Genomic DNA, 22,626 nt, shown 5'->3' with positions numbered 1-22,626 from the left:
TTTCCTACTCAAGCAGCACTGAACAAAAAGAACTCACCCTGGTTCCCAAACTGGAACCTAGAGGCTTGTTAGACAGATTGCTGGGTCCCACTCCCAGAGTGTATGATTCAGTCCATCTGGGGTGGAGGTCAAGAATGTACATTTCTAACAAGTTCCCACTCTCACTGAAGTGAATTTCCAGCCTTAACTCGAACCAAATGGTGAAGAAGAACCATCACTCTTGCTTTGTGCCCCCCAGCTCCACAGTAACTAAGTGAATCAGTGAGGATTAATCTTGGGTACATAAAACAACAACACAAATAAGAGTGGCCTAAACAAGTAATCGAGTAAGTCTGGACACAGGGAGCCCAGAGTAGGCTCAGGAGCTCTGCAGCTCTCAGAGGCCTGGGCTTGGTCTCCATGCATTCACAAACATAGCTTCCATCCTCAGGGTCCAAGAGGTACCTGCAGCTGCAGCCATTCATGAAGTCAAGTAGCATGAAGATGAAAAAGGCAAGTGCAAAATAGGGATGGACAACTGCCAGCTGAGCAGCCTCTTTGAAGAGCTTTTCTCCAAAACTCACCTAATGAATTCTTACATATGCCTGACCATGGTTAATATCATGGGGGCTAGGAAATTTGGATTTTTAACTGGACACATGGTCACCCCAAGAGTATAAGGGTTTTTTTTGTTTGTTTGTTTTTTAACTAAGAAGGGGAGAATGGATATTAGGTTAGCAAATATCTGCTTTGCTCATCCAACCCCTTCACCATACTGTTGCATGTAGTGCTTCGTCTGGTCAAGGTTCTTTTGCATGTAAATATCCAGTTTTCCTAGAACTATTTGTTGAAGAGATGATTTTTCCCCATTGAATGGTCTTGAAAGCCTTGTCAAAAATCAATTACTCATAGATGCATGACTCTATGGACTCTCAATTCAATTGCAATGCTCTATAATGGAATGACTTTCAGCAGTTATTGCTGGTTGTAAATCTCAGGTGAATTCTTGAGCTGGAATTTAGAGTCAGTCTTCTGGGTCCTTTACCAATACTTTCTCTCAGTGTGAGAACTATCATGAACCCCTCTGACATATGCAATAGTTTCTGGCGATTGAACAAAGCTTCTAACTGATCTTTTAACTTTAAGACTGAGAAAAGTAAGCAGAAAACCAGAAAGACAAAAGACTAGTATGTTTGACTCTAATAACCAAAATTTATTCATCATTTTGTACCTAAGGCTCTAAAATAAACTCCCATTATTTGCGTCTTAGTGTTCAATCTACGTTTTCTTTAAGTTTAGGAATAGAAAGAATATAGATCTCCAGCAAATTTTTAGATGCTGAATATGTGTGTGAGTAGTTAAAAGTGATTTGATACATATTGAGATTGCCACCAAAAATGTTCTGGTTCTTTTTCCATTGTTTAAATGCAACAGTGGATCCCTTGATGTCAAGTTTATTTGAAATAAGTAATGTGCCCTTGGTAGGAGTATTCATTTCTGCAAACGCTCAGAAATTATGCTTGATATGCCAATCTGAAATCATGAGTTTCTGTGAATGAGTTTTTGTTTTCCAATCCGTTTGGAAGTCTACTTTAATGCCACAAAATCACAAGCAGCTTGTTTGACTTGGAATGCATTTCCTAATCACCATGAAACCAAGCAATTGAGAATTTTGTTAAAGAATTTGGTTCTAGTTTATTTTATTGCAGAAGAGTTCCCTCTTAACACACACACACACACACACACACACACACACACACACACACACCCTCCTATCTAAGCAGTTGTCAATTTTAACCCTCTTACTGGATTGTTGCACACCAACTGGGAACCTCAGAGAATGTAAGGAAAGAATACAAGCTGGTGAAGAGATGTGTTGTTTTGAGTAAAGTTGAGCACAATGACAAATGGGCTTCTGTTGTCATTGTTGTTACAGGCGGGATGCGTGGACTTCTGGCCTGTTACATAACTAAAGACTTCCTTTTGCTTGTAAATGTCAAGATCAAACAGAGGTCAGTTTTAAATAGCTGACCCAGTGCTAATAAATGTGACTTTCTTGTCTAAGAAAAAGCAAATGCCTTGCCCCTTATAAGTCTTGGCTCTGCTGATAAGAGCAAGCATCTTTTTGCATGGGCATAACCTACATTTTCTTCATAAAATTTTCTCAGAGATGGCAACCTAACTTTCACTTTGCTTAACCTCTACAAGGAAATTAGTAAATTAGGTGTACGCTTTTGTTGAATGATTCATTTATTCATTCAATAAAATATTTATTGAGCCCTTACTGTGATCCAAGTGTTCTGCAAGGTACTCCTACGTGTGTTAGCTTGTGTATTTTTCCCACTGGTCCTGGAAATTTGCATTCCCATTTTGCAAATGATGAAAGCTCTTTTGTGGGATTGCAGCCTGCTTGTCTGCTCTTTCTATACATTCTCCCTTAGTGACTTGCCTTTAGAGCACAATCCACCGAGAAGAACCAAGTTTTCATCATCAGTCCTGATCTTCCTCCTGACCCCCGACCTGGATATCCAACTGCCTACTAAATAGGCCCACCAAGGTTCTCAGAGGCAACTCAAACTCTACCTGTCCATTAGCTTCCTGCCCCAAATCTGTTCCTGCTCTCAAATCCCCTAGGCCAGGGAGAGGTGCCACCTGCACCCACTGTGGCTTATATGAGAAATCTGTGCTGCTTTGATTCTTTCTTCTTCCTCACCCCACACATCCAATTGCTAAGTACTATGAATAATTTCTCTGAAACCGTTCTTCAGTCCATCTTCTTTTCTCTATCTCTACCACCATTACCCTTGTCCAGGCCACCAACTGCAGAAACTTCTCCCTACTTTACTTTCATTATGGTCCTTGTTTGATGACTCCTCAACACTATAGCCAGAGTGAAGATTCTACAACGCAGACCTCCTATTTCTCCTCACTTAAATCCTAAATTAGCCCCCTAAATTAGCCCCCTGTCAGAATCAAATATATACTTCTTAACAGATTTTATAATCCTCTGTGGTCTAATACCCTACTTATTTCTCCAGTTTTATCTTATACCACTCCCAGCATATTATTATGACACCACTTTCAATTTCTTGAAAGGAATGTATTCTCTCTTACTTTCTTATCTATAAAAAAACCAGAAGGCCTTGTTCCTTACAGTCAAGTTTTAATTAATGCATCCCTTTCCCTCTACTTCTGCAGAGAATTGCTCTGCTCTGTTTCCACCACCTCCTTTTCCATTAACCAACAAAACCCAACAAACTTCTCCCTTCAGATCTTCAATTAGATGCACTTACTCCAAAATGCTTTTCTTCCTCTTTCAAGTTTGAGTTAGATGTCCTTACTAGGTGCTCTCATAATCCTTCTCCCATTTTACCACCTTCCCACCCCACCCCCACTAACTGGAATGGTCTATATCTCCCATTACACCATATGTTCCATGGAATAGAAGTACAGACAGTGATTTCCCTGAGGTCCCAAATCAACTTAGGATTCATCCAGTCATCTCTCTGACATCAAACTATGTTCTTTCCATTATAACAACTGGAGTTGATCCTATAGGCAATGGGGAGCCATTAAAGGGTTTGAAGTGTATTTAGATTTGCCCTCAGACAGAAAACTCTGTGTCTACTGAGAACAGATTTATTAGGAGACCAGAGTCAGGCATATCACATATCTGGGCTTGCAAAAATCCAGTTTAGAAATGATAAGTGCCTATTAGTAGTGAAGAGAAGAAAGAGACAAGAAATATTTACAAGATGGATTGGTAATTAATTAAATGGAAAAGTAGTATTCAAGACTGATCCCAACCATCGCAGCAAAAAGAATAAAATATCTAGGAATAAACCTACCTAAGGAGGCAAAAGACCTGTACTCTGAAAACTATAATGAAGAAAATCAAGACAACAAAAACAGATGGAAAGATATACCGTGTTCATGGATTAGAAGAATCAATATTGTTAAAATGACCATACTATCCAAGGCAATCTACAGATTCAATGCAATCCCTATCAAATTACCAATGGCATTTCTCACAGAACTAGGACAAAAAATTTTAAATTTGTATGGAAACACAGAAAGTCCCAAATAGGCAAAACAATCTTGAGAAAGAAGAACAGAGCTGGAGGAATCATGCTCCCTCACTTCAGACTGTACTAGAAAGCTACAGCAATCAAAACAGTATGGTTTGAAAGCCCAGAAATAAACACATGCACTTATGGTAAGTTAACATATGACAAAGGAGGCAAGAATATACAACGGAGAAAAGACAGTCTCTTCAATTAGTGGTGCTGGGAAAACTGGACAGCTACATGTGTAAAAGAACAAAATTAAAACATTCTCTAAAACCATATACAAAATTAAACACAAAGTGGATTAAAGACCTAAATGTAAGACCAGATTAATTTCCAAAATATACAAACAGCTCATACAGTTCAATATCAAGAAAAAAAACAACCCAATCAAAAAATGAACAGAAGACTTAAATAGACATTCCTCCAAAGAAGACATACATATGGGCAACAGTCACATTAAGAGATGCTCAACACTGCTAATTATTAGAGAAATGCAAATTCTGCTCTCATACCAATCAGAACAGCCATCATCAGAAAGTCTACAAATAATAAATGCTGGAGAGAATGTGGAGAAAAGGGAACCCTCCTACACTGTTGGTGGGAATGTAAATCAGTGCAACCATTATGGAGAAAAGAATGGAGGTTCCTTAAAAAACTAAAAATAGAGTTGCCATATGATCCAGCAATTTCACTCCAGGGCATATATCCAGAAAAGGCGAAAACTCTAGTTCAAAAAGATACATGCACCCCCATGTCCATAGCAGCACTATTTCCAATAGCCAAGACATGGAAGCAACTTAACTGTCCATCGACAGATGAATAAGAAATAAAGAAGATGTGATATATATACACACACACATATATGATACATATGACACATAAGATGTCATATATATATATATATGAATATTACTCAGCCATAAAATTGAATGAAATAATGCCATTTGCAGCAACACAGATGCACCTAGACATTACCAAACTAAGTGAAGTAAGTCAGATAGAGAAAGACAAATATCATATGATATCACTTATACGTGGAATCTTTAAAAAATGATGCAAATTAACTTATTTATGAAACAGAAATAGGCTCAGAGACATTGCAAACAAACTTATGGTTAACAAAGGGGAAAGGGGGGAGGGATAAAAAAATATATAGATATATATACTTCAATTTTTAAAAAAAGACTGATCCCAAGTTTCAGGTGACCGGATGATCTGTGTTCACCCCAGTTATCTTATGTTTGAATCATTAGATGTTAAAGGTGACATTTCCTATGGAAGGCTCCATGTAGGCTCAATGTACCCCACGTATGCCCTGGACTCTTCTCAACGCTTTGTAATTTGGATTTCTTCATTTAAGTCTTCTGAATATTTCAGTCGTTTGATACATCAGACCCTTAACCTATTTCTTAGAAATAGTTTTTCTTCTTACCGTTTTTCAGCGCCTGGGGCTTCAAGAAGAAAATTTTAGATGACCATGTGTTTTGTATGAAGATCTCATTTATTAGCTTCAGGAACAGTTTAGTGCTTAAATTTAGAGTTGTATAAATATGGGTCTCTTGCAGTTACTGAATGGATGTATAGTGACAGGCTGTCCCTGATACCCTTTAGGGGATATCCAAGTCAAAACTATTTACGTAATAATACTAATAGTTTATTGACCTTTTCTACTATCATTCTTTCACATGTAGACAGAGAAGTTTTCTAGATGTTACATGAAAGACAAGACAGATCAGGTATGAGAATCCAGCTGTCCTCTATTAAGTGGGACACTAAGGAGATTTGGGGAGAAAGAAAGACCCGTGAAAGAAACTCAAGGATAGCAGAATGCATATACCACAAGCCAGAGAGTGGAGAGTCGGTTCTGTGAGTCCTACCAGTAGGGAAAGCCTTTGCCCTGTTCCACAATAGTGCTCTGAGAATGTAACAGGGAAGAGCCAAATCTGACTACATGTTGGATATGTTTATTTTACTTTAACCTTTACTTACCGTTGCTCTTGTTCACTAAAAGGATACTGTCTCTACATAATGGCCTGCCTTGGGGAACCCTGCTCCTCTGCCTGAATGTTAAACCAAAGTGTCTTTGTTCAGGGAAACATCCAGACCCTGTCCACCTGTAGATGGATGCAAGAAAAGAAAATAACACATCCCCTCCTGGAGGCTGGCCATTCCAGGAGATATTTGCAAAACTCATGGCCTTTTTACTTTACTTCCTCATCTCCTCCCCCTCTCTGTGCTATAAAAGAAACTGGCATCCAAACTCTGATACGATGGCTATTCTGAGACTTTAGTCTGCTGTCTTCTCGGTCTGCCAGCTTTCCGAATAAAGTCGTATTCCTTGCCTCAACACCTCGTCTCTGATTTACTGGTCTGTCATGCGGTGAGCAGAGTGAGCTTGGATTCGGTAGCAAGAATGGACCAGAACTTAAAGGGACCAGCTGTACCTGAGGAATGGGTCCTAGGCCTCTGCAGTTGTTGGCTTTAATTTCTTAGAACCCGATACTACTGCTTTTTGACTTTTATAACCAAACACTTTATCTTTACATGCAAGTCAGCAATTAATTGCCTCACCTTTTCCCATGTCCCACTTCTCTCTGGTATATTTATCTATTCATATGGCCCAGAGGACTTATTTGAAGATTAAAGGCGTCTTAGAAATCTCTATGTCTGGATCCCTAACCTTATATTTCAACTATCGATTGACTTTTTAGTGAATATTTCTATTTTCAGTCAGAGCTTAAATGTTTCTTCATTACTCAGAGTTCCCTGCTTCCTCCCACTCCAATTTGGGGGTGTTATGGTTAAATTTGGTCCCTTCCAAATTCAAATGTTCAAGTTCTAACTCCTAGGACCTCAGAACACGACTTTATTTTTTGCAGATGTAATTAGTTAAAATGAGGACACGTTGGAATAAGATGGGCTCCTAATCCAATATGGCTGCATCCACATAAAAGTGGAAATTTGGACACAGACATACAGGGAGAAAGTCATGTGAGGATGAAGTCAGAGACAAAGGTCATGCTTCTAGAAGCCAAGGAATGCCAAAGATTGCCAGCAAATTGCCCAAAGCCAGAGAAGAGGCATAGAACAGATTCTTCGTCACAGCCCTCAGAAGGAACCAACCCTCCCAACACTCAATCTTGAACTTCTAGCCTCCAGAACAGTGAGACAATAAATTTATTTTTAAGCCACTCAGTTTGTGGTACTCTTTAACAGCAGCCCTAGCAAACTAAAACAGGCGGTAACCATGCTTCTAAATTATAGGCCTTTGGAATTCTATTTTAGGATGTGCATAAACCTAGGAATGGGTGGAAATAACTTGTTAAAGTAGAAATATTAATAAATGTAAAAGTCTGTTTTGTGTAGGATGGGGGTAGCATGAGGAATGGGGGTAGCATGAGGAATCTGTTGTTTGTTTTTAGCTGTAAAACTGAAATGAGACCAAACCAGTTCTGTGATCTAAAAGTATCTTCAGACATAGGGGTTCCTGCCCATTCCACAGGTAGGATAGGTAATTTTTCCAGTGCTTGCCTCGGTTATTTATTCCCAAGGAATTTCATAGCTTGTAGTCCAACATAGCTTGCAAAACTTTTAGCACAAAGGAAGCCTTTGTTTTTCAACAAAGTCACTACTCTCTGTAGTGTAAGCTCTACAGGGGTTGCCAAGACTCAATTTGTTTTTGAGTGGTTTTTGAGTGACATTGGAAACCTTGTCTACAATATTAATTGCTGTGTTTGTGGGCATGGGTTATGGAGGAGATGATCTAAGAGAACCATCAATAAGAGGAGATAAACATAACAATTCACATTACTTAATGGGGTGGTTTTAATAATTGTCCTTTGTGATGGATTAGGTGGACTGTGAGAGAAAGAGAAGATTTAAATACACTTGTGGCTTAAACATATGGACGGGTGGTTCCATAAGAGAGGGAAGTCTGGGGAAGGTATAGAATATAAGGAGTTCATTCTGAATACATTAATTCTTTTTTTTAATTTATCTTATTGAAATATAGTTTATTTACAATGTTGTGTTAATTTCTGCTGTACAGCACAATGATTCAGTTATACATATATATACAGTCTTTTCCGTATTCTTTTCCATTATGGCTTATCCCAGGACATTGAATATAGTTCCCTGTGCTATACAGTAGGACCCTGCTGTTTATCCATTCTATATATAATAGTTTGCATCTGCTAATCCCAAACTCACAATCCATCCCTCCCTCACCCCCTCTCCCCCTCGGCAACCACAAGTCTGTTCTCTATATCTGTGAGTCTGTTTCTGCCTTGTAGATAAGTTCACTTGTGTCATATTTTAGATTCCACATATAAGTGATATCATATGGTATTTGTCTTTCTCTTTCTGACTTATTCACTTAGTATGATAATCTCTAGGTCCATCCATGTTGCTGCAGATGGCATTGTTTCATTCTTTTTTTATGAATATATTAATTCTTAGTTGCCTAGTAAATATTCAATTGACAATATTAAGTAGGTTGTTGGATATATGTATCCAACAAGCCAAGTGGTTGTATGTAAAAAAAATTGGGAATCATAAACATGTGTATAACTAGTGTTTCAACCATGGCATCTAATGAGATCAGCTAGGACTTTCAGATTTTGATATTTAGAGGAGTGGAAGAGGAGGAAAATCTAGCCAAGGAAACAAAGAATCAGGAAGAAATCCAGAGACTCATGTCCTCTAAGCAGTAAAAAGAGTGTTTCGCAAGCCATGGCATGCTCAAATGTGTAATATTTTACCAGGAGATTGAATAATATGACCAGAAATGTGTCCACTGCATTTGGAAAAATGAGAATCATAGGCAACCTAGGGAAGATCAGTTTCAGGGGAGTAGTGGAGGGCAGAAGGCAATCGAAGAGAGATTAAGAGAGAAAAATAATCCAGAGTAGCCCTCGTCACAGCCACTGGGAAAATTTTCTTTTCTTTTTTTTTTTCTGTAGCATAAAAGGGAGTTAGGTTAGAAGAGAGGGAGAGAGAGAATTCTGAGAATCTAATTTAAGACTCAGAATTTAGGGGTGCCTCTACTTCTCAGTTAAATGAACCAATTAATTATCTTTTTAATCTAAAGCAATTGGCATTAGCTTTCTATAACACAACTGAAATCGTCTTGATAGATAGAGAAATAAGTGACATACCCAAAACTAAAACTTAGTACAACCCCTACCAAAGGAATACCCTCTGGCCTTTTTCTTGATTGTGACCATGGAAGAAAAGGACAAAGAAGGCTCCCAGAGGTCAGAAACAGAATCAATCAGATCAGAAACCTCCACTCACTGCACTGTCAGGACAGGTCTTAACATTGTTGACTAATATTGATAGAATATGACATTTGCAATGGCCTATGACAACTGTAAGTTGTTTCTCTTTTCCCCTTTTTTTAAAAGGTAATAATACTGTGATTGTCCTGTTTTCCCTGTATTTTAGACATATTGGGGGGGGACATTTAAATTTTGTCTTTAGGTGCCTATCATGATGAGTCTCATCTGGATTTGATTTAGAGAGATACACACAAAATGTGAAGCCAGATGTAGGAACTCGAGATGACTTTGGGTTACCTCCTTTTGAGAGAGGAAGTGCACTTTTAGATTAATGTAGAATAGATGCATCATATTATGCAGGAGCATTTGAGGAAAAGCACATCCTCATGAGTATGAGGATATAATTGTGCTGAACACCCAGAGGGTGAATTTTAATTGGCCTCTGTTTTCATGTTTACCTTTTCTGGAGAATAGCTCCTTTAGGCTCCAATCTTTTAATAATCCTGGGGCTCTCAACCACAGTATTCCTGACTAGAGGGAATGGTCTTTAAGCATATGACTGAGGTCCAGTCAATTATGATATCCCATTTTCCTGACAATAAAGAACAATCCAGGAGTGGCCATACGAACATAGATGGGGCCCAAAAAAGGTCCTTTTTCAACTTGTTACTTGAGGACAAATTGTCTTACTATTGAGAACCTGAACCTGGAAGGAGATAGGTAACATCTTCCCCAGTGCGTGAAGAAATCTTGTCTGCACTGGGAAATCATGAAGCCAACATACAGGACCAAGATATAGAGGTTAAAAAGAGACAGAATACTATGATTTCTTTGGAGTCTGTGGAATCTAGTTGGGAGTGAAAAAAAATCTACTTCTGACTCCCTACTTATATAAGCCAATAATTTTTTCTTAAAAAAAACGAGTGAGAAGATTGTAAGAAAGTGACAACAGTGTGGGTAGGCAATCATTTTAAGAAGTTTGAGTGGGAAAGGAAGCATAGAAATGAGATGATGACTGGAGGAGGAAGTGGGGGAGTGTTCAATAGACAGCTTTTGTTTATGGGAATTACTATAACATGTTTATATGCTGAGCAGAATCATCCAGAAAGGGTGAGAGAATGAAGAAATGGATGGAGGGCGTGGGCTGTAGAAATTACAGGAGCAAAGCCTTTTGACAGATAGAGGAGATAAGATTCAAAGCCAAGCAAAAGGTTTGGCTTTTGATAGAGGAATATCTTCTCCATTTGTTCAGTAAGAATGCTTTTTCTTTCAATTACCAGAAACCCAATTAAAGTAACATGTTAAGGCCCGCTATCATCGCACATAAGATTAAGTCCAGAGATGGAGCAGTTCCAGGGCTGGTTAATTCTACAGCTCAAGAATGTCAGCAAGAACACAGGTGTTATCCATCCTTTGCCCTACCATCCTCAGTGTTGACTGTGTCTTACCACAATGTCTACAACAATTCCAAGCATTACATGCAGTCAGAACATCCTGTGAAAAAGAGATGTTCTTCCTCATGTACGTCTTTTTAAAAAATCTGGTAAAGTCCTTCTCCTCAGGCTCCAAGGGCCTCTACTGGATTGCAGGCTCATGCCTAAAATCATTTTTTATGCATGGGAATGAGACCAACAAGGCTGGCTGAGCAATTGTGATTCATTCCCTGGAGCTGGACAAGACCAAGTTTCCCTAAACACATGGCTGCTGGCTAATCCAAATTTGGTGTCTGGTAGTAAGGGATAAATGGGGAAACAACCAATGGGAAACAGATTAGCAGGGCCTGGTGCAGTAAGGTTTCAATATTGTCTGATGAGAAGGTGAGGGAGTAGCCATCTGGCACCTTCTATTTTTTCAGTGAATTACTGATGAGGTGATCATTTGGGGAGAGGATTGAGGGTGGAATTTTGAAGAGAAAGAAAGCATGAAATTATATTTGAGGAAAGAGTAGAGAGTAATAAATAGTTATCTCAGAGAATAGGAAAGCCAATTTACTAGTAGTAAAATATGATATTTTGATGTCAGGGGAATGTAGAGTACCTTTCTGAAATTTGAGTTCATTAATTTAAAATTAAACCAATCCAATTTTGTTATTTTTTTCAAATAACATTCAGTGAATGGATGTAATGATGACAATTTTCTTACCCACTGAGAGCTAACTAGAAAGTCATTTTATTTTAAAGGAGGTGAAATTCACATAAATACAATTAACCATTTTAATGGATGTGATTCATTGGCATTTAGTGTGTTCACAATGTTGTGTAACCGCCACTTCTCTCAAGTTTCAACGTTTTTTCTTCATCCCAGAAGAATACTTTGTACCCATTAAGTAATGATTCCCCATAATCCCTACCACCCATCCCCTGACAACCGTTAATCTGCTTTCTGTCTCTATGGGTTTACCTATTCTGGATATTTCATACAAAAGGAATCATACAATATGTGACCTTTTGTGTCTGGCTTCTTTCACTTAGCATGATGTCTTCAGTGTTCATTCAAGTTATAGCAAGTATCAGTACTTCATTCCTTTTTATGGCTGAATAAAATTTCATTGCATGTATACAACACAATTTGTTTATCTGTTCTTCTGTTAATGGACATTTGGTTTCCACCTTTTAGCTATTAAGAATAATGCTGCTATGAGCACTTGTCTACAAGTTTCTATGTGGATATATGATTTCATTTCTCTTGGGTACATACCTAGCAGTGAAATTGTTGGACCATATGGCCCATATAGTAATTCTATTTTTAACTCTTTGATGAATGACAAAACTGTTTCCCACAAGAGCTATACCATCTTACATTCCCTCTAACAACATACAAGTGTTATTTCCCTACATCTTCACCAACGTTTTCTATTTTTTTATTTTTTAAATCATAGACCTATACACACTGTTATATTTAAAATAGATAACCAACAAGGACCTACTATATAGCACAGGGAACTCTGCTCAATATTCTGTAATAACCTAAATGGGAAAAGAACTTGAAAAGAATAGATACATGTATGTGTATAACTGAATCACTTTGCTGTACACCTGAAACTAACATGACAACATTGTTAATTAACTATACTTCAATATAAAATTTTTAAAAAATCATAGTGGCTGTGAAGTGAAATGTCATTATGGTTTTGATTTGCATTTTCTTAATTAATGATCAATTATGTTGAACTTTATTAAAATTAGGAAACATCCAATTTTATTCATACAATTATTAATCACAATTGCAGAAATAGATTTATAGTGCCACATATCAATAACAAAATGGGAAGGAAATGAAACATTAGAGACATCTTGTAAAGTTGCAAAGAAACACACATTAGGCTAAAAATCTACAGTTAAACCATGGTTTCACAAGAGGTTATTTCATTTCTGCATTTTTGCAATAAGCTATTCCTTATGGTTATTTTTCTCTTTACCAGCTTGTCCAGATTTGGCTTCATGTGTAAGAACTTTCTGGTCTTTGTCAAGTTTTAGCCTGCTGATCACTACCTTGCTCTGGTGAATGCCCGTATGAACAGTTGTGCCATTAGTCTTCTCACAACGCACCTGCTTGATGTAGATGACGTATTTTTTTTCTGCACACCTGGACTACCTTGCTGATTCGCTAACCTCTGTAGTGTCTTCAAACCACCCAGATCCCATTGTTCTTGTGGATGGGCATGAGCAGATGTACTTCTGCCACAGCTCCTTGGAGAGCAGGGACGGCATGATCTTCCTGTGCACATGAGGGGACACTGAAGTAATTTTTGTTGCCTCCTGAGATCAGAAAGGTGTCAAACTTCATGCTAACGACAATCTTGTACCAGGCATGCTTTCAAACACCTCTTCATGTGTTTTTTGGCCATTTGTTTACCTTCTTTGGAGAAATATCTATTCAAGTCCTCTCCCTATCTTTTTTTTTTGGCCTCAAGACATGTGGGAACCCACCAGAGATTGAACCCATGGCCCCTGCAGTGGAAGCCAGGAGTTTTAACCACTGGACCACCAAGGAAGTCCTTCCTCTGCCCATTTTTTAATTGGGTTTTTTTCTCTTTTTGTTTTTGGGTTGTAAGAGTTCTTTATACATATATTCTGGATACTAAATCTTTATCAGACATATGATTTGCAAATATTTTTTCTCATTCTATAGGTTATCTTTTCACTTTCTTGATAATGTTTTTCCTGCACAAAATTTTTAATTTTGATGAACTCCACTTTAACTATTTTTTATTTTGTTGTTCCTGCTTTTAGTGTCAAATAATCCATTGCCAAATTCAAGATCTTGAAGATTTTCCCCTGATTTCTTCTAAAAGTTTTATAGTTTTTGCTCATATATTTAGATCCATGTTAAGTTAACTTTGTTTATGGAGTGAGATAGGGGTGGAACTTCATTCTTTTGCATGTGGTTATACAGTTGTCCCAGCACCATTTGTGAAGAGACTCTTCTTTACCTATGGAATGGTCTTGGCACACTTGCTGAAAACCAGCTGACCATAGATGTTTGGGTTTATTTCTGAACTCTCAATTCTATTCCATTGGTCTGTTTGTCTATCTTTATGCCAATATGATACTGCTTTTAATTACTATAGCTTTGTAGTACATTTTGAAATTGGGAAGTGTGCGTTCTCCAACTTTGTTCTTCTCTTACAAGATTCTTTTGGCTATTCTGGGTCCTTGAGATTCCACAGAATTTGAGGATTGACTTTTCCATTTCTGCAAAGAAAGCCATTGTAATTTTAGAAGGGATTGCCTGAATCTGTGGTTAGCTTTGGGAGTTTTGTCATCTTAACAATATTAAGTTTTGCAACACATGAACATGAGATATTTTTTCATTTATTTAGGTCTTCTTTAATTTCTTTGAGCAATGTTTTGTAATTTCCAGTGTATTGCTCTTTCACCTCCTTGGTAAACTATATTCCTTGCTAGTATATTCTTTTGGATACTATTATGAATGGAATTATTATATTTCATTTTTGGATTGCTCATTGCTGGTTGTATTAATCATGCCTTTTATTTTCTGTAATTCAGATGATTTGACATCTGAGGCCTTGCTGACCCTGGAGAGACTGCCTCCCCCAGTGCTTGCCAATCCCTAGAGATAGTAAAAGACTTCCTTGTGAGTGTGCCTTTCTTATGAAAACTAACCAATCCAAAGCCTGCACCCCACCACCTCCTCTAACAGGCTCTCATACTCAGGGCCACTATTCCGCTGCCCTAATCACCCCAGGTACAGGTACAATACAACTAGAGACAACCCTGATGCTCCAGAGCCCACTGAAGTTATTCAAACTAGCCAATCCTAACCCTGCCTATATTTACTAACCCCTTCCTTCCCATGGAAACTACAATAAATGCTCTTGTCTACATTTTCCCCTTGCTTCCTCTACTTCCTTACTGATCCTGTAATTCCCATGTACCCCCCAGCCGCCATAGCGTGACCCTCTCATTATGTGGCATGCCCCCTCCTCTTGGGGACTGTAACAAACTATCTTTCCAATGACAATCATCTCCTGATCTGCTGACCTCACTACATCTGAATAATAATAAAACCTACATTTTAAAACACAGGCGTATAGCAACCCAAATTGATTTTTGTATGTTTATCTTGTACCTTGAAACTCTACTAAATTCACTTATTAGATCTAGTAGTTATTCTTTTTTGAAGATTGTTTGAAATTTTCTATATATAGAATCATGTCATCTTCATATAGAGACAGTTTTATTTTTTCATTTCCAGTTTAGATATTTTATTTTTTTCTTCCTTAATTGGTCTGGGTAGGACTTTCAGTACAAAGTTGAATAGCAGTGGAGAAAGCAGGCATCCTTGTCTTGTTCCTGATCTTAAGGGAAAAGCTTTCCATCTTTCAACATTGAATATGATGTTAGCTGTGGGTTTTTCATAATTGCTCTTTATCATGTTGAGAAAGTTTTCTTCTATTCCTAGTTTGCTGATTGCTTCTATCATATCATGAATTTTGTCAAATACTTTTTCTGTACCTACTGAGATGATCATGTTTTACTTTTCCTTCATTCTACTAAGGTAGCATATTATAGTAGTTGTAGGTGTTTTTATGTTCGACTGCCCTTGCATTCCTGGGATAAATTCCACTTAGTTGTGGTGTATACTCTTTGAAAGTCTACTATTTCCTTATTAATCTTCTGTCTACATGTTCTATCCATTATTAAAAGTAGGGTAATAAAGTCTCTAGCTACTCTATGACTATATATTACTATCTATTTCTCTCGTAAATTCTGTTAATAGTTGTCTCATATATGGAGGTTTGTTGTTTGACGCATGTATATTTATAATTTAGATGAATTAACCCTCTTATCAATATATATCCTTCCCTGTATTTTGTAAAAATTTGACTTGGCACCTATTTGATGTTATCTGATATTAGTAGAGCCACCCCAGCTCTCTTTTGGCTACTATTTGAATGGAATACCTTTTTTTTTTAATCCTTTCACTATTTGTGTCTTTGAGTTGGAAGTTAGTCTCTTACAAGCACAATATAGTTGGATCATTTTTTTATTCATTTTGCTAGTCATTGTCTTTTAATTGGTGGGTCAAATCCTTTTACTTTTAAAGTACTACTCATAATAAAGGACATAATTCTGCCACTTTGCTACTCGTTTTCTATACACCTTATATTTCTTTGTTATTCAATTCCTCCATGTTGTCTTCTTTTGTGTTTGATTTTTTCCTACTGTACCATTTTAATTCCCATTTCATTTTCTGTATCTTCTTTAGTTATTTGCTCCTATAATATGTATGTTAGTATACTTGGTAGCTATCCATAGTGTCCACAAATCCCTTAGGCTTTGTTCATTTCTCTGTATTTTTCTTTTTTTCTGTTCCTCAGACCAGGTAATTTCAGTTGTCCTATCTTCAAGTATGCTGATTCTGTCATCTTCCCACTTATATCTGCTATTAAAACATTTTAGTGGTTTTTTCATTTCAACTATTTTGCTTTCCAACTCCAGAATTTCTACTTCATTTTTTAAAAATAACTTTTATCCCTTTATTCATATCCCCTACTTGTGCATACATCATTCTTCTAATTTTCTTTGCTTCTTTGCCCACGGTTTCTTTCAGCTCTTTGAGCATATTTAAGATAATTAATTTAAACTATTCATCCACTAAGTCGAAAAGTCCAATGTCAAGGTTTCCTCATGGATGGTTTTTATCAATTTATTCTTGATTTTTTCAATAAATGAGTCAAACTTTAATTTGTGAGCTTTGTAATTTTTCATTTAGAACTAGGCATTTTGAAAAGTACAATATTGCAACTCTGAAAATCAGATTCTTTCTCCCTCCCCAAGAATTGATGTTGTTGCTTATTGAACCCTACAATTGTATGTTTGTTTAGTTACTTTTCCAAACTAATTTTGCAGAGACCATACTTTTTGTCATGTGTGGTTCCTAAAGTCTCGTATTCCATTACCTCAGCAGTTAGCCAGTGACCTGACAGAGATTTCCTTGAATGCCATCATCTTTCTTCATCAAGCACTTCCCTGGATGCTGAAAGTGTTCTCCAGAGCTTGGAAATGGTTTGTTCTGACAGTTCTTGCCAGCTCAAAAATTATTTAAGTGGGAGGATCAATTCCTGGAGCTTCCTACTCTGACATCTTTTTTGAAGTCCAGGTCACTTTGTTTTAACTATCATCTTGAATACCAATATAAAATATATAAGTACCCCTTTTTGACTGCAGTGATAAACTGTGCAATGAATACAGTTTACCTTTCTTTGACTTTTAACTGTGTTGCATTACCTTTATGATGATCTTTTATTGAACATTGAGGTATATATTAAAAGTTGTATTTTTAATGGATTTACACAGCCAGTTGTAAATTTTAGTGGATTTAAAACTTTCATGTATAATATGAAAGTTGTCACTTTGTTTTACATAATTCTTATGACAAATGTAGCTCATGCTTTTAAAATCATCTCTTCCCTCCAAATTTGTTAGACTCAAGGGCAGAGGAGAAGGGCCCTGCGCTTCAAAAATCAAAGGAAGAATATTAGCCTCCCAGCATCATGTGAACCATATGTTCCAGCAAAGATAGCTAATTAGGATACAGAAAAATTCATTATTTAAATAATAAATGCATTTCTACCCTCTTTTTGTAAGCAGATACCTGTTACTAAGTTGGACTGAGCTTTTATTTTTATGCTCTTTCCAAAGAGTAACTCTGTAAAACCAAACAGTTCTTATGAAAAAAGAAAAAGAGAAAGGAAAAAAAAAGCAATAAAAAGGATGCAATGACCAAGGTCCCCGAGTTTTTAAATTCAAATGTGATATCTTGCAGCTGCTAACTTGGCTGTCCTCTTACTTACTTTGATGCCTTGTTTTCTATCCCATAATCTGAATTTGAATTTAAGCAGCATTCCTAAGGGCTTCCTAAATTTAAAATTAAATTTTGAAAAGTTCTAAAACCCCCATCAAAACAATAGGGTGAATTCAAAATGGCAGCTAGTATCTTGCAACTCAGCAATAGAGTACTTTTTTTTAAAAAAATAAATTTATTTATTTATTTTTGGCTGTGTTGGGTCTTTGTTGCAGGCTTTCTCTAGTTGAGGTGAGCAGGGGTTACTCTTTGTTGTGGTGCGCAGGCTTCTCGTTGCAGTGGCTTCTCTTGTTGCAGAGCATAGGCTCTAGGTGCATGGGTTTCAGTAATTGTGGCACGTGGACTCTAGAGTGCAAGCTCAGTAGTTGTGGCACATAGGCTTAGTTGCTCCGCAGCATGTGGGATCTTCCTGGACCAGGGCTCAAACCCATTTCCTCTGCATTGGAAGGCGGATTCTTAACCACTGTGCCACCAGGGAAGTCCCTAGAGTACATTCTTCTATGTAGTACTTAAAAAAAATACTTAAATGTATAATTTTTATCTTATTTCATTTTATTGTCTCTCATTTTTTCTCTTCTCTCCTTTTGGATTAGCAGGCTTATTTGATAGGTCATTTTCAAAAAGGCTGGGGGAATATCAATTGTCCTATGCTGATAAACAGTTTCATCATTATATAATGGAATCCAATACTAGTTCTTGCCCCAATGTATCCACATGAGGAAGAGATAATAAGATCCCTTTATCCTGCTTTTGTGAGATTATGATACATATGTGAATTAAAACTCATAGCTTAAAAAGTCAATAAATGGAATGTTCTTAGCAAATATTGCTTCTGGCCAATTTGACTGAGTCTTATTATAAGTTCTGACAGAATTCTCCATCCATCCTTCTGAGGAATTTATGACCTAGTTAGAATACACATGACTGGAGAACTACTCTGTAAAAATATAGCAAAGTACCATAGTAAAATGTTATTATGGGTACCTAGGTCATAGCATCAGAGGCTTGTGGGGTCAGGCCTAAAACATAGATCTGCTGGTTCCTTGTCAAGGTTTCTTAGAGTTAAACTGAATCTGAGCTAAACATATTTGACTCAAAGGGATATTCAGACAGAAACCCATTATAAGAAGAGAGGAAAGAGATGGGATTGGTATTTATATAAGAAGGAAGCAAGATGGCAGCACAGAATTCTCAAGTCTTAGGAAAAAGGAAAATAAATTTCCTTCAGGTAAATAAGTAAACACACTGAGAAAGAATGCTGAAAGCCACATGATCATGGGGGTGGGGTGTGTGTTGGGGGGTAGTCATAGATCTCATATTTGCAGGCAGCCTCAGAGTTAGGGTTTGGATATAATTTAGAACCCAGAGTAGGAAGCAGACCAATGTAGATCCAAATCCAACCTGTTCTTATTAGCTGTGGGTAAGCTGATCTGCCCCTAAAAGCACCTAACCCTCAATCTTTAAAATAGTTAACAACAAAAAATATAAACAAAATGTGTGGTATGCTGTAGCTACCAAATAAATGTTAGTTACTGCTGTTTTTCCACAGACTTTACTCACTTGTGGTCAAGATCATGGAATTTTGGAATCAGATAATGTATCAGTAGAAAGCTTATGATAGCAAGTAAGAGAAAACTCAACTAAACTCCTAAATAATATGGAAACTTATAAGCTCACTAAGTGTAAGTCCCAAGGTAGGAGATGCTTCGAAGTTAGTTGACAAAACATTTCAATAATGTCAACAAGACCCAGGTTTTTTCTGTTGTCCACACTTCCATTCAGAGTGTAGCTTCATTATATAACTGGTTTCCTGGATGTTTGTAGGATGGCTACAGTAGCATTCATATCTGGTAGAGATATGAGAATGTACTTTCCCAAATCATCAAGGTTCCTTCTGTGCAGTGTGAGTGGTCCAAATTACATCACATTTCTTCATACATTAACTGTTGCCAGAGAAAAGCCAGGATCTGATTGGTTTAGACCTTGATTCCTAAGCCAATCAGCAAGAATAATGATGGGATTGTTATGATTATAAGGCCCCACTCCCGGGGTCAGATTTGGGCTTAGGGAATCAGACTCAATGTCCACTACTGAAAACTTGGGTTCCAATATTTACTTGCTATGTCCTTGGACAACTTATACAACCTCATTGAATTTAGTAAATTTCCTTACCTGCAAAATGATTATGAAGCTGAATTGAGATGAATAAATATGAAAACAAAACATTCTCAGAATATCTGGTATGTAGTAAGCACCCAGTAAATATTAAGTATTATTAATATTCTTATTCTTCTTCATCTATACACTTTCATATTATGTAAAAGTTTTTAAATTGTCTGCTTTTCTGAGTAAATTGTGAGTTTTCTAAAATATAAACAGTATCACCTTCATTTTTTACCTCCAAAGTCTTACATGTAATAAATATCCAATATATTTTTTAACAGTTAGTGAATAAATGAATATCTATTGAGTGAATGAATAAAGGCCTAAAAAACAATAGGAATAGATTTTAAAATGGTGACTGGATGAATTATATAGATCAGTCAGGCTATGGAAACAAAATAGGCCAGATTGAGAAAGAATGTATTTGAGATTAAAGAAAATATCAGACCTAGAGAGGCCTCTTTTCCTGAAGGCTAGAGTGGTTATAGGAAGTTAGCAAACAAAATACAGTTTCACTTTAGGGTAACCAGTTCACAGAGGCTGTGATGTCTTCAGATACTTTATTTTACAATTTGATAAATAATAAATATTGGGGTAGAACCCATATAAATGCTTACAGAAGTCTAGAGGAGGTGGAAGAAACGATAATAATAGCTACTGAGTATTTGATTTATTCCAGGCATTGTTCTAAGTGTTTCTCTTGTATAAACTCATATAAACCTCAAAACAAATGCATGAGGTAAGTACTATTCTTTTCATCCCCATTCCCATTTACAGATAGGAAAATCAAACTCAGAGAGTCTGAGCAGCTTGTCCAAATTACAGAGATAGCAAATAGCAAACTGGGACTTTTACCCAAAGGCTCTGACTCCACAGTCTGTGTCTTTAGCCATTACACTAAACTGTGTGATAAAATGGAAGGGTGCCCAGAGAAACTAGACTACATTTCCAAAGCATCATATACCTGAGAGTTAGATGTGTTAGTGCCCATGTGGAGCACTGCAGGCCTCCCAGGTCACTGAGAGCTGAAAAGTAAAGCCAACAGTTCACAGCATATGTGTTCCCTCTGACCCTCCTGCTGCACTTTCATCATCGCATGCACATAACACAATGGTTGCACAGAGAGCCAACTAGACAAATATTTTTTGAGTGACTGATGGTGTGGATGGATGGATGGATGGATGGATGGATGGATGGATGGATGGATGGGTGGATGGATGGATGGATGGATGGATGGGTGGATGGATGGATGGATGGATGGATGGGTGGATGGGTGGATGGATACCAGTATATATGATGTGCCCAACTTATTTCCATGGCAGACCAATCTCTTAATGCTTCTCCATTTGGTAAATTGTCTTTAAATATTTGTTGCCCTTTTCAAGATGAGACAGTATGCTTTGCAATAATACTTGGAGTAATATGAAAGACATACTTAGAGATAAGCCACGCCTAAGAGAATGAGAGTTGGAATGCATACAAGGTTGTGTGTCCCTTTCCAGGAACTCTTTCAGAATTGTTGCTGAGCTATAGAGAAAAAGCACAATAAGCTTCCTGAATGAAAGAAGCTAGTCCAGGGGTTCTCCAGGGGAGCTAAGGGACTAGGGACTATCAAACTACCACTCTCCTCAAGAGGAAACAGTAAAACAGTCACTTCTAGACATTTTTTGGTTATGGTTTAGCATAGATCTGCCACTGATCAGACTTTAACTAGAAATTCCTGCATTTCCCTTCAGTTCCTTCTACCTCACTGCTTAATGGTAAAGATCCAAGGAAGTCAGAACTCCTGCTCTTTTTGGACAGCTGTAGTCCCCCAAGAGTTAAGTTTCAAAAACCCTATGTAAACCACAATAAAGATTTCAGGTTCAGCTGTACAAGTAAAGTGCAATGTTTAAACATAATAAAGATGACTGTTGAGATTGTTGCACCACAAATCTCTCTGCCTGCTGAACTATGTGGTCTCATCTCTTGCTCAGAAAGATCTTTATTATTAAAAATAAATAAAACCAACATTATTTCCTTAACTCTCTATACTAGTCATTTGTCATCTATGAGGAATGTTTCAAAAGCCATTTTCATATTTAATAGATATTGGTGGAAGGCAATTCATTTATAAGTCGGACTTTTAAAAGGAGCTTTAAAAAAATCATTGTACTTCCATACACTTACAAGCAAATGTCTTTAGCTTGCAGCCTCTGAAGGAACAAAATCAAAGCTGCTTGAACAAGTTTCCTGGCTGGAGAAAAAACTAGAGGCTCTGGACCGAAAGGAGGACAGTGGGGAACCATATGAAAAAATGGTCCTTGAAAAAGACCAGGTATGTTGTAGAAGAGAAATAATCTTTATTTCTAAAGATTACCTAAACTTATATGAACTGACAAATCTATAGTTATTTCTTGCTGGGTTGGAAGTCCATATTTAAGTTCAAGATGGTAAATAACAGCATTTGTATTTGCTCAATGTAACTGCATTCCCTGATGAATATTCACATACAAAAATTAACTTTCTTGGTGATATTTTTAAAGTTTGCTTGATATGTATTCTTTTGAACCATATTAGCTGAATATTCTATTTATTTTGTACATGATATTGACTACATAAATGTTTTTTGGTTTTCAAGGTTGAACTTAATCAAGGAATAGCTTCTTTCTCTGTAGTGAAACAAGTGGATCAAAAATTTTTTCATTGACTTTTAATAAATCACTTTCTAAGAAATAACCAATCTCTGAATTTCTAGATATTTATATATGTCATTACATAAATTTTTCTCTTGTTTGTTTATCATATTAGTTTGTATCTGCCTT

The 22,626-nt window shown here is 37.0% G+C and overlaps 1 protein-coding gene across 1 annotated transcript in view; it reads left to right on the top strand.

Annotated features, from left to right (window-relative positions):
- CCDC192 (coiled-coil domain containing 192) overlaps positions 1-22,626 on the top strand; it is a gene marked incomplete at both ends in the record, with an annotated part of 201,962 nt that overhangs the window by 33,823 nt on the left and 145,513 nt on the right. Inside the window, 1 exon segment of the mRNA XM_079703822.1 lies at positions 22,008-22,139. Coding sequence (XP_079559948.1) covers positions 22,008-22,139 — 132 coding nt within the window.

Source organism: Hyperoodon ampullatus, assembly GCF_949752795.1.
Source record: "Hyperoodon ampullatus genome assembly, chromosome: 4".
Classification (NCBI taxonomy): domain Eukaryota; kingdom Metazoa; phylum Chordata; class Mammalia; order Artiodactyla; family Ziphiidae; genus Hyperoodon; species Hyperoodon ampullatus.
The sequence above is the reverse complement of the archived record's forward strand: the minus strand, read 5'-3'. Positions and strand labels throughout refer to the sequence as shown.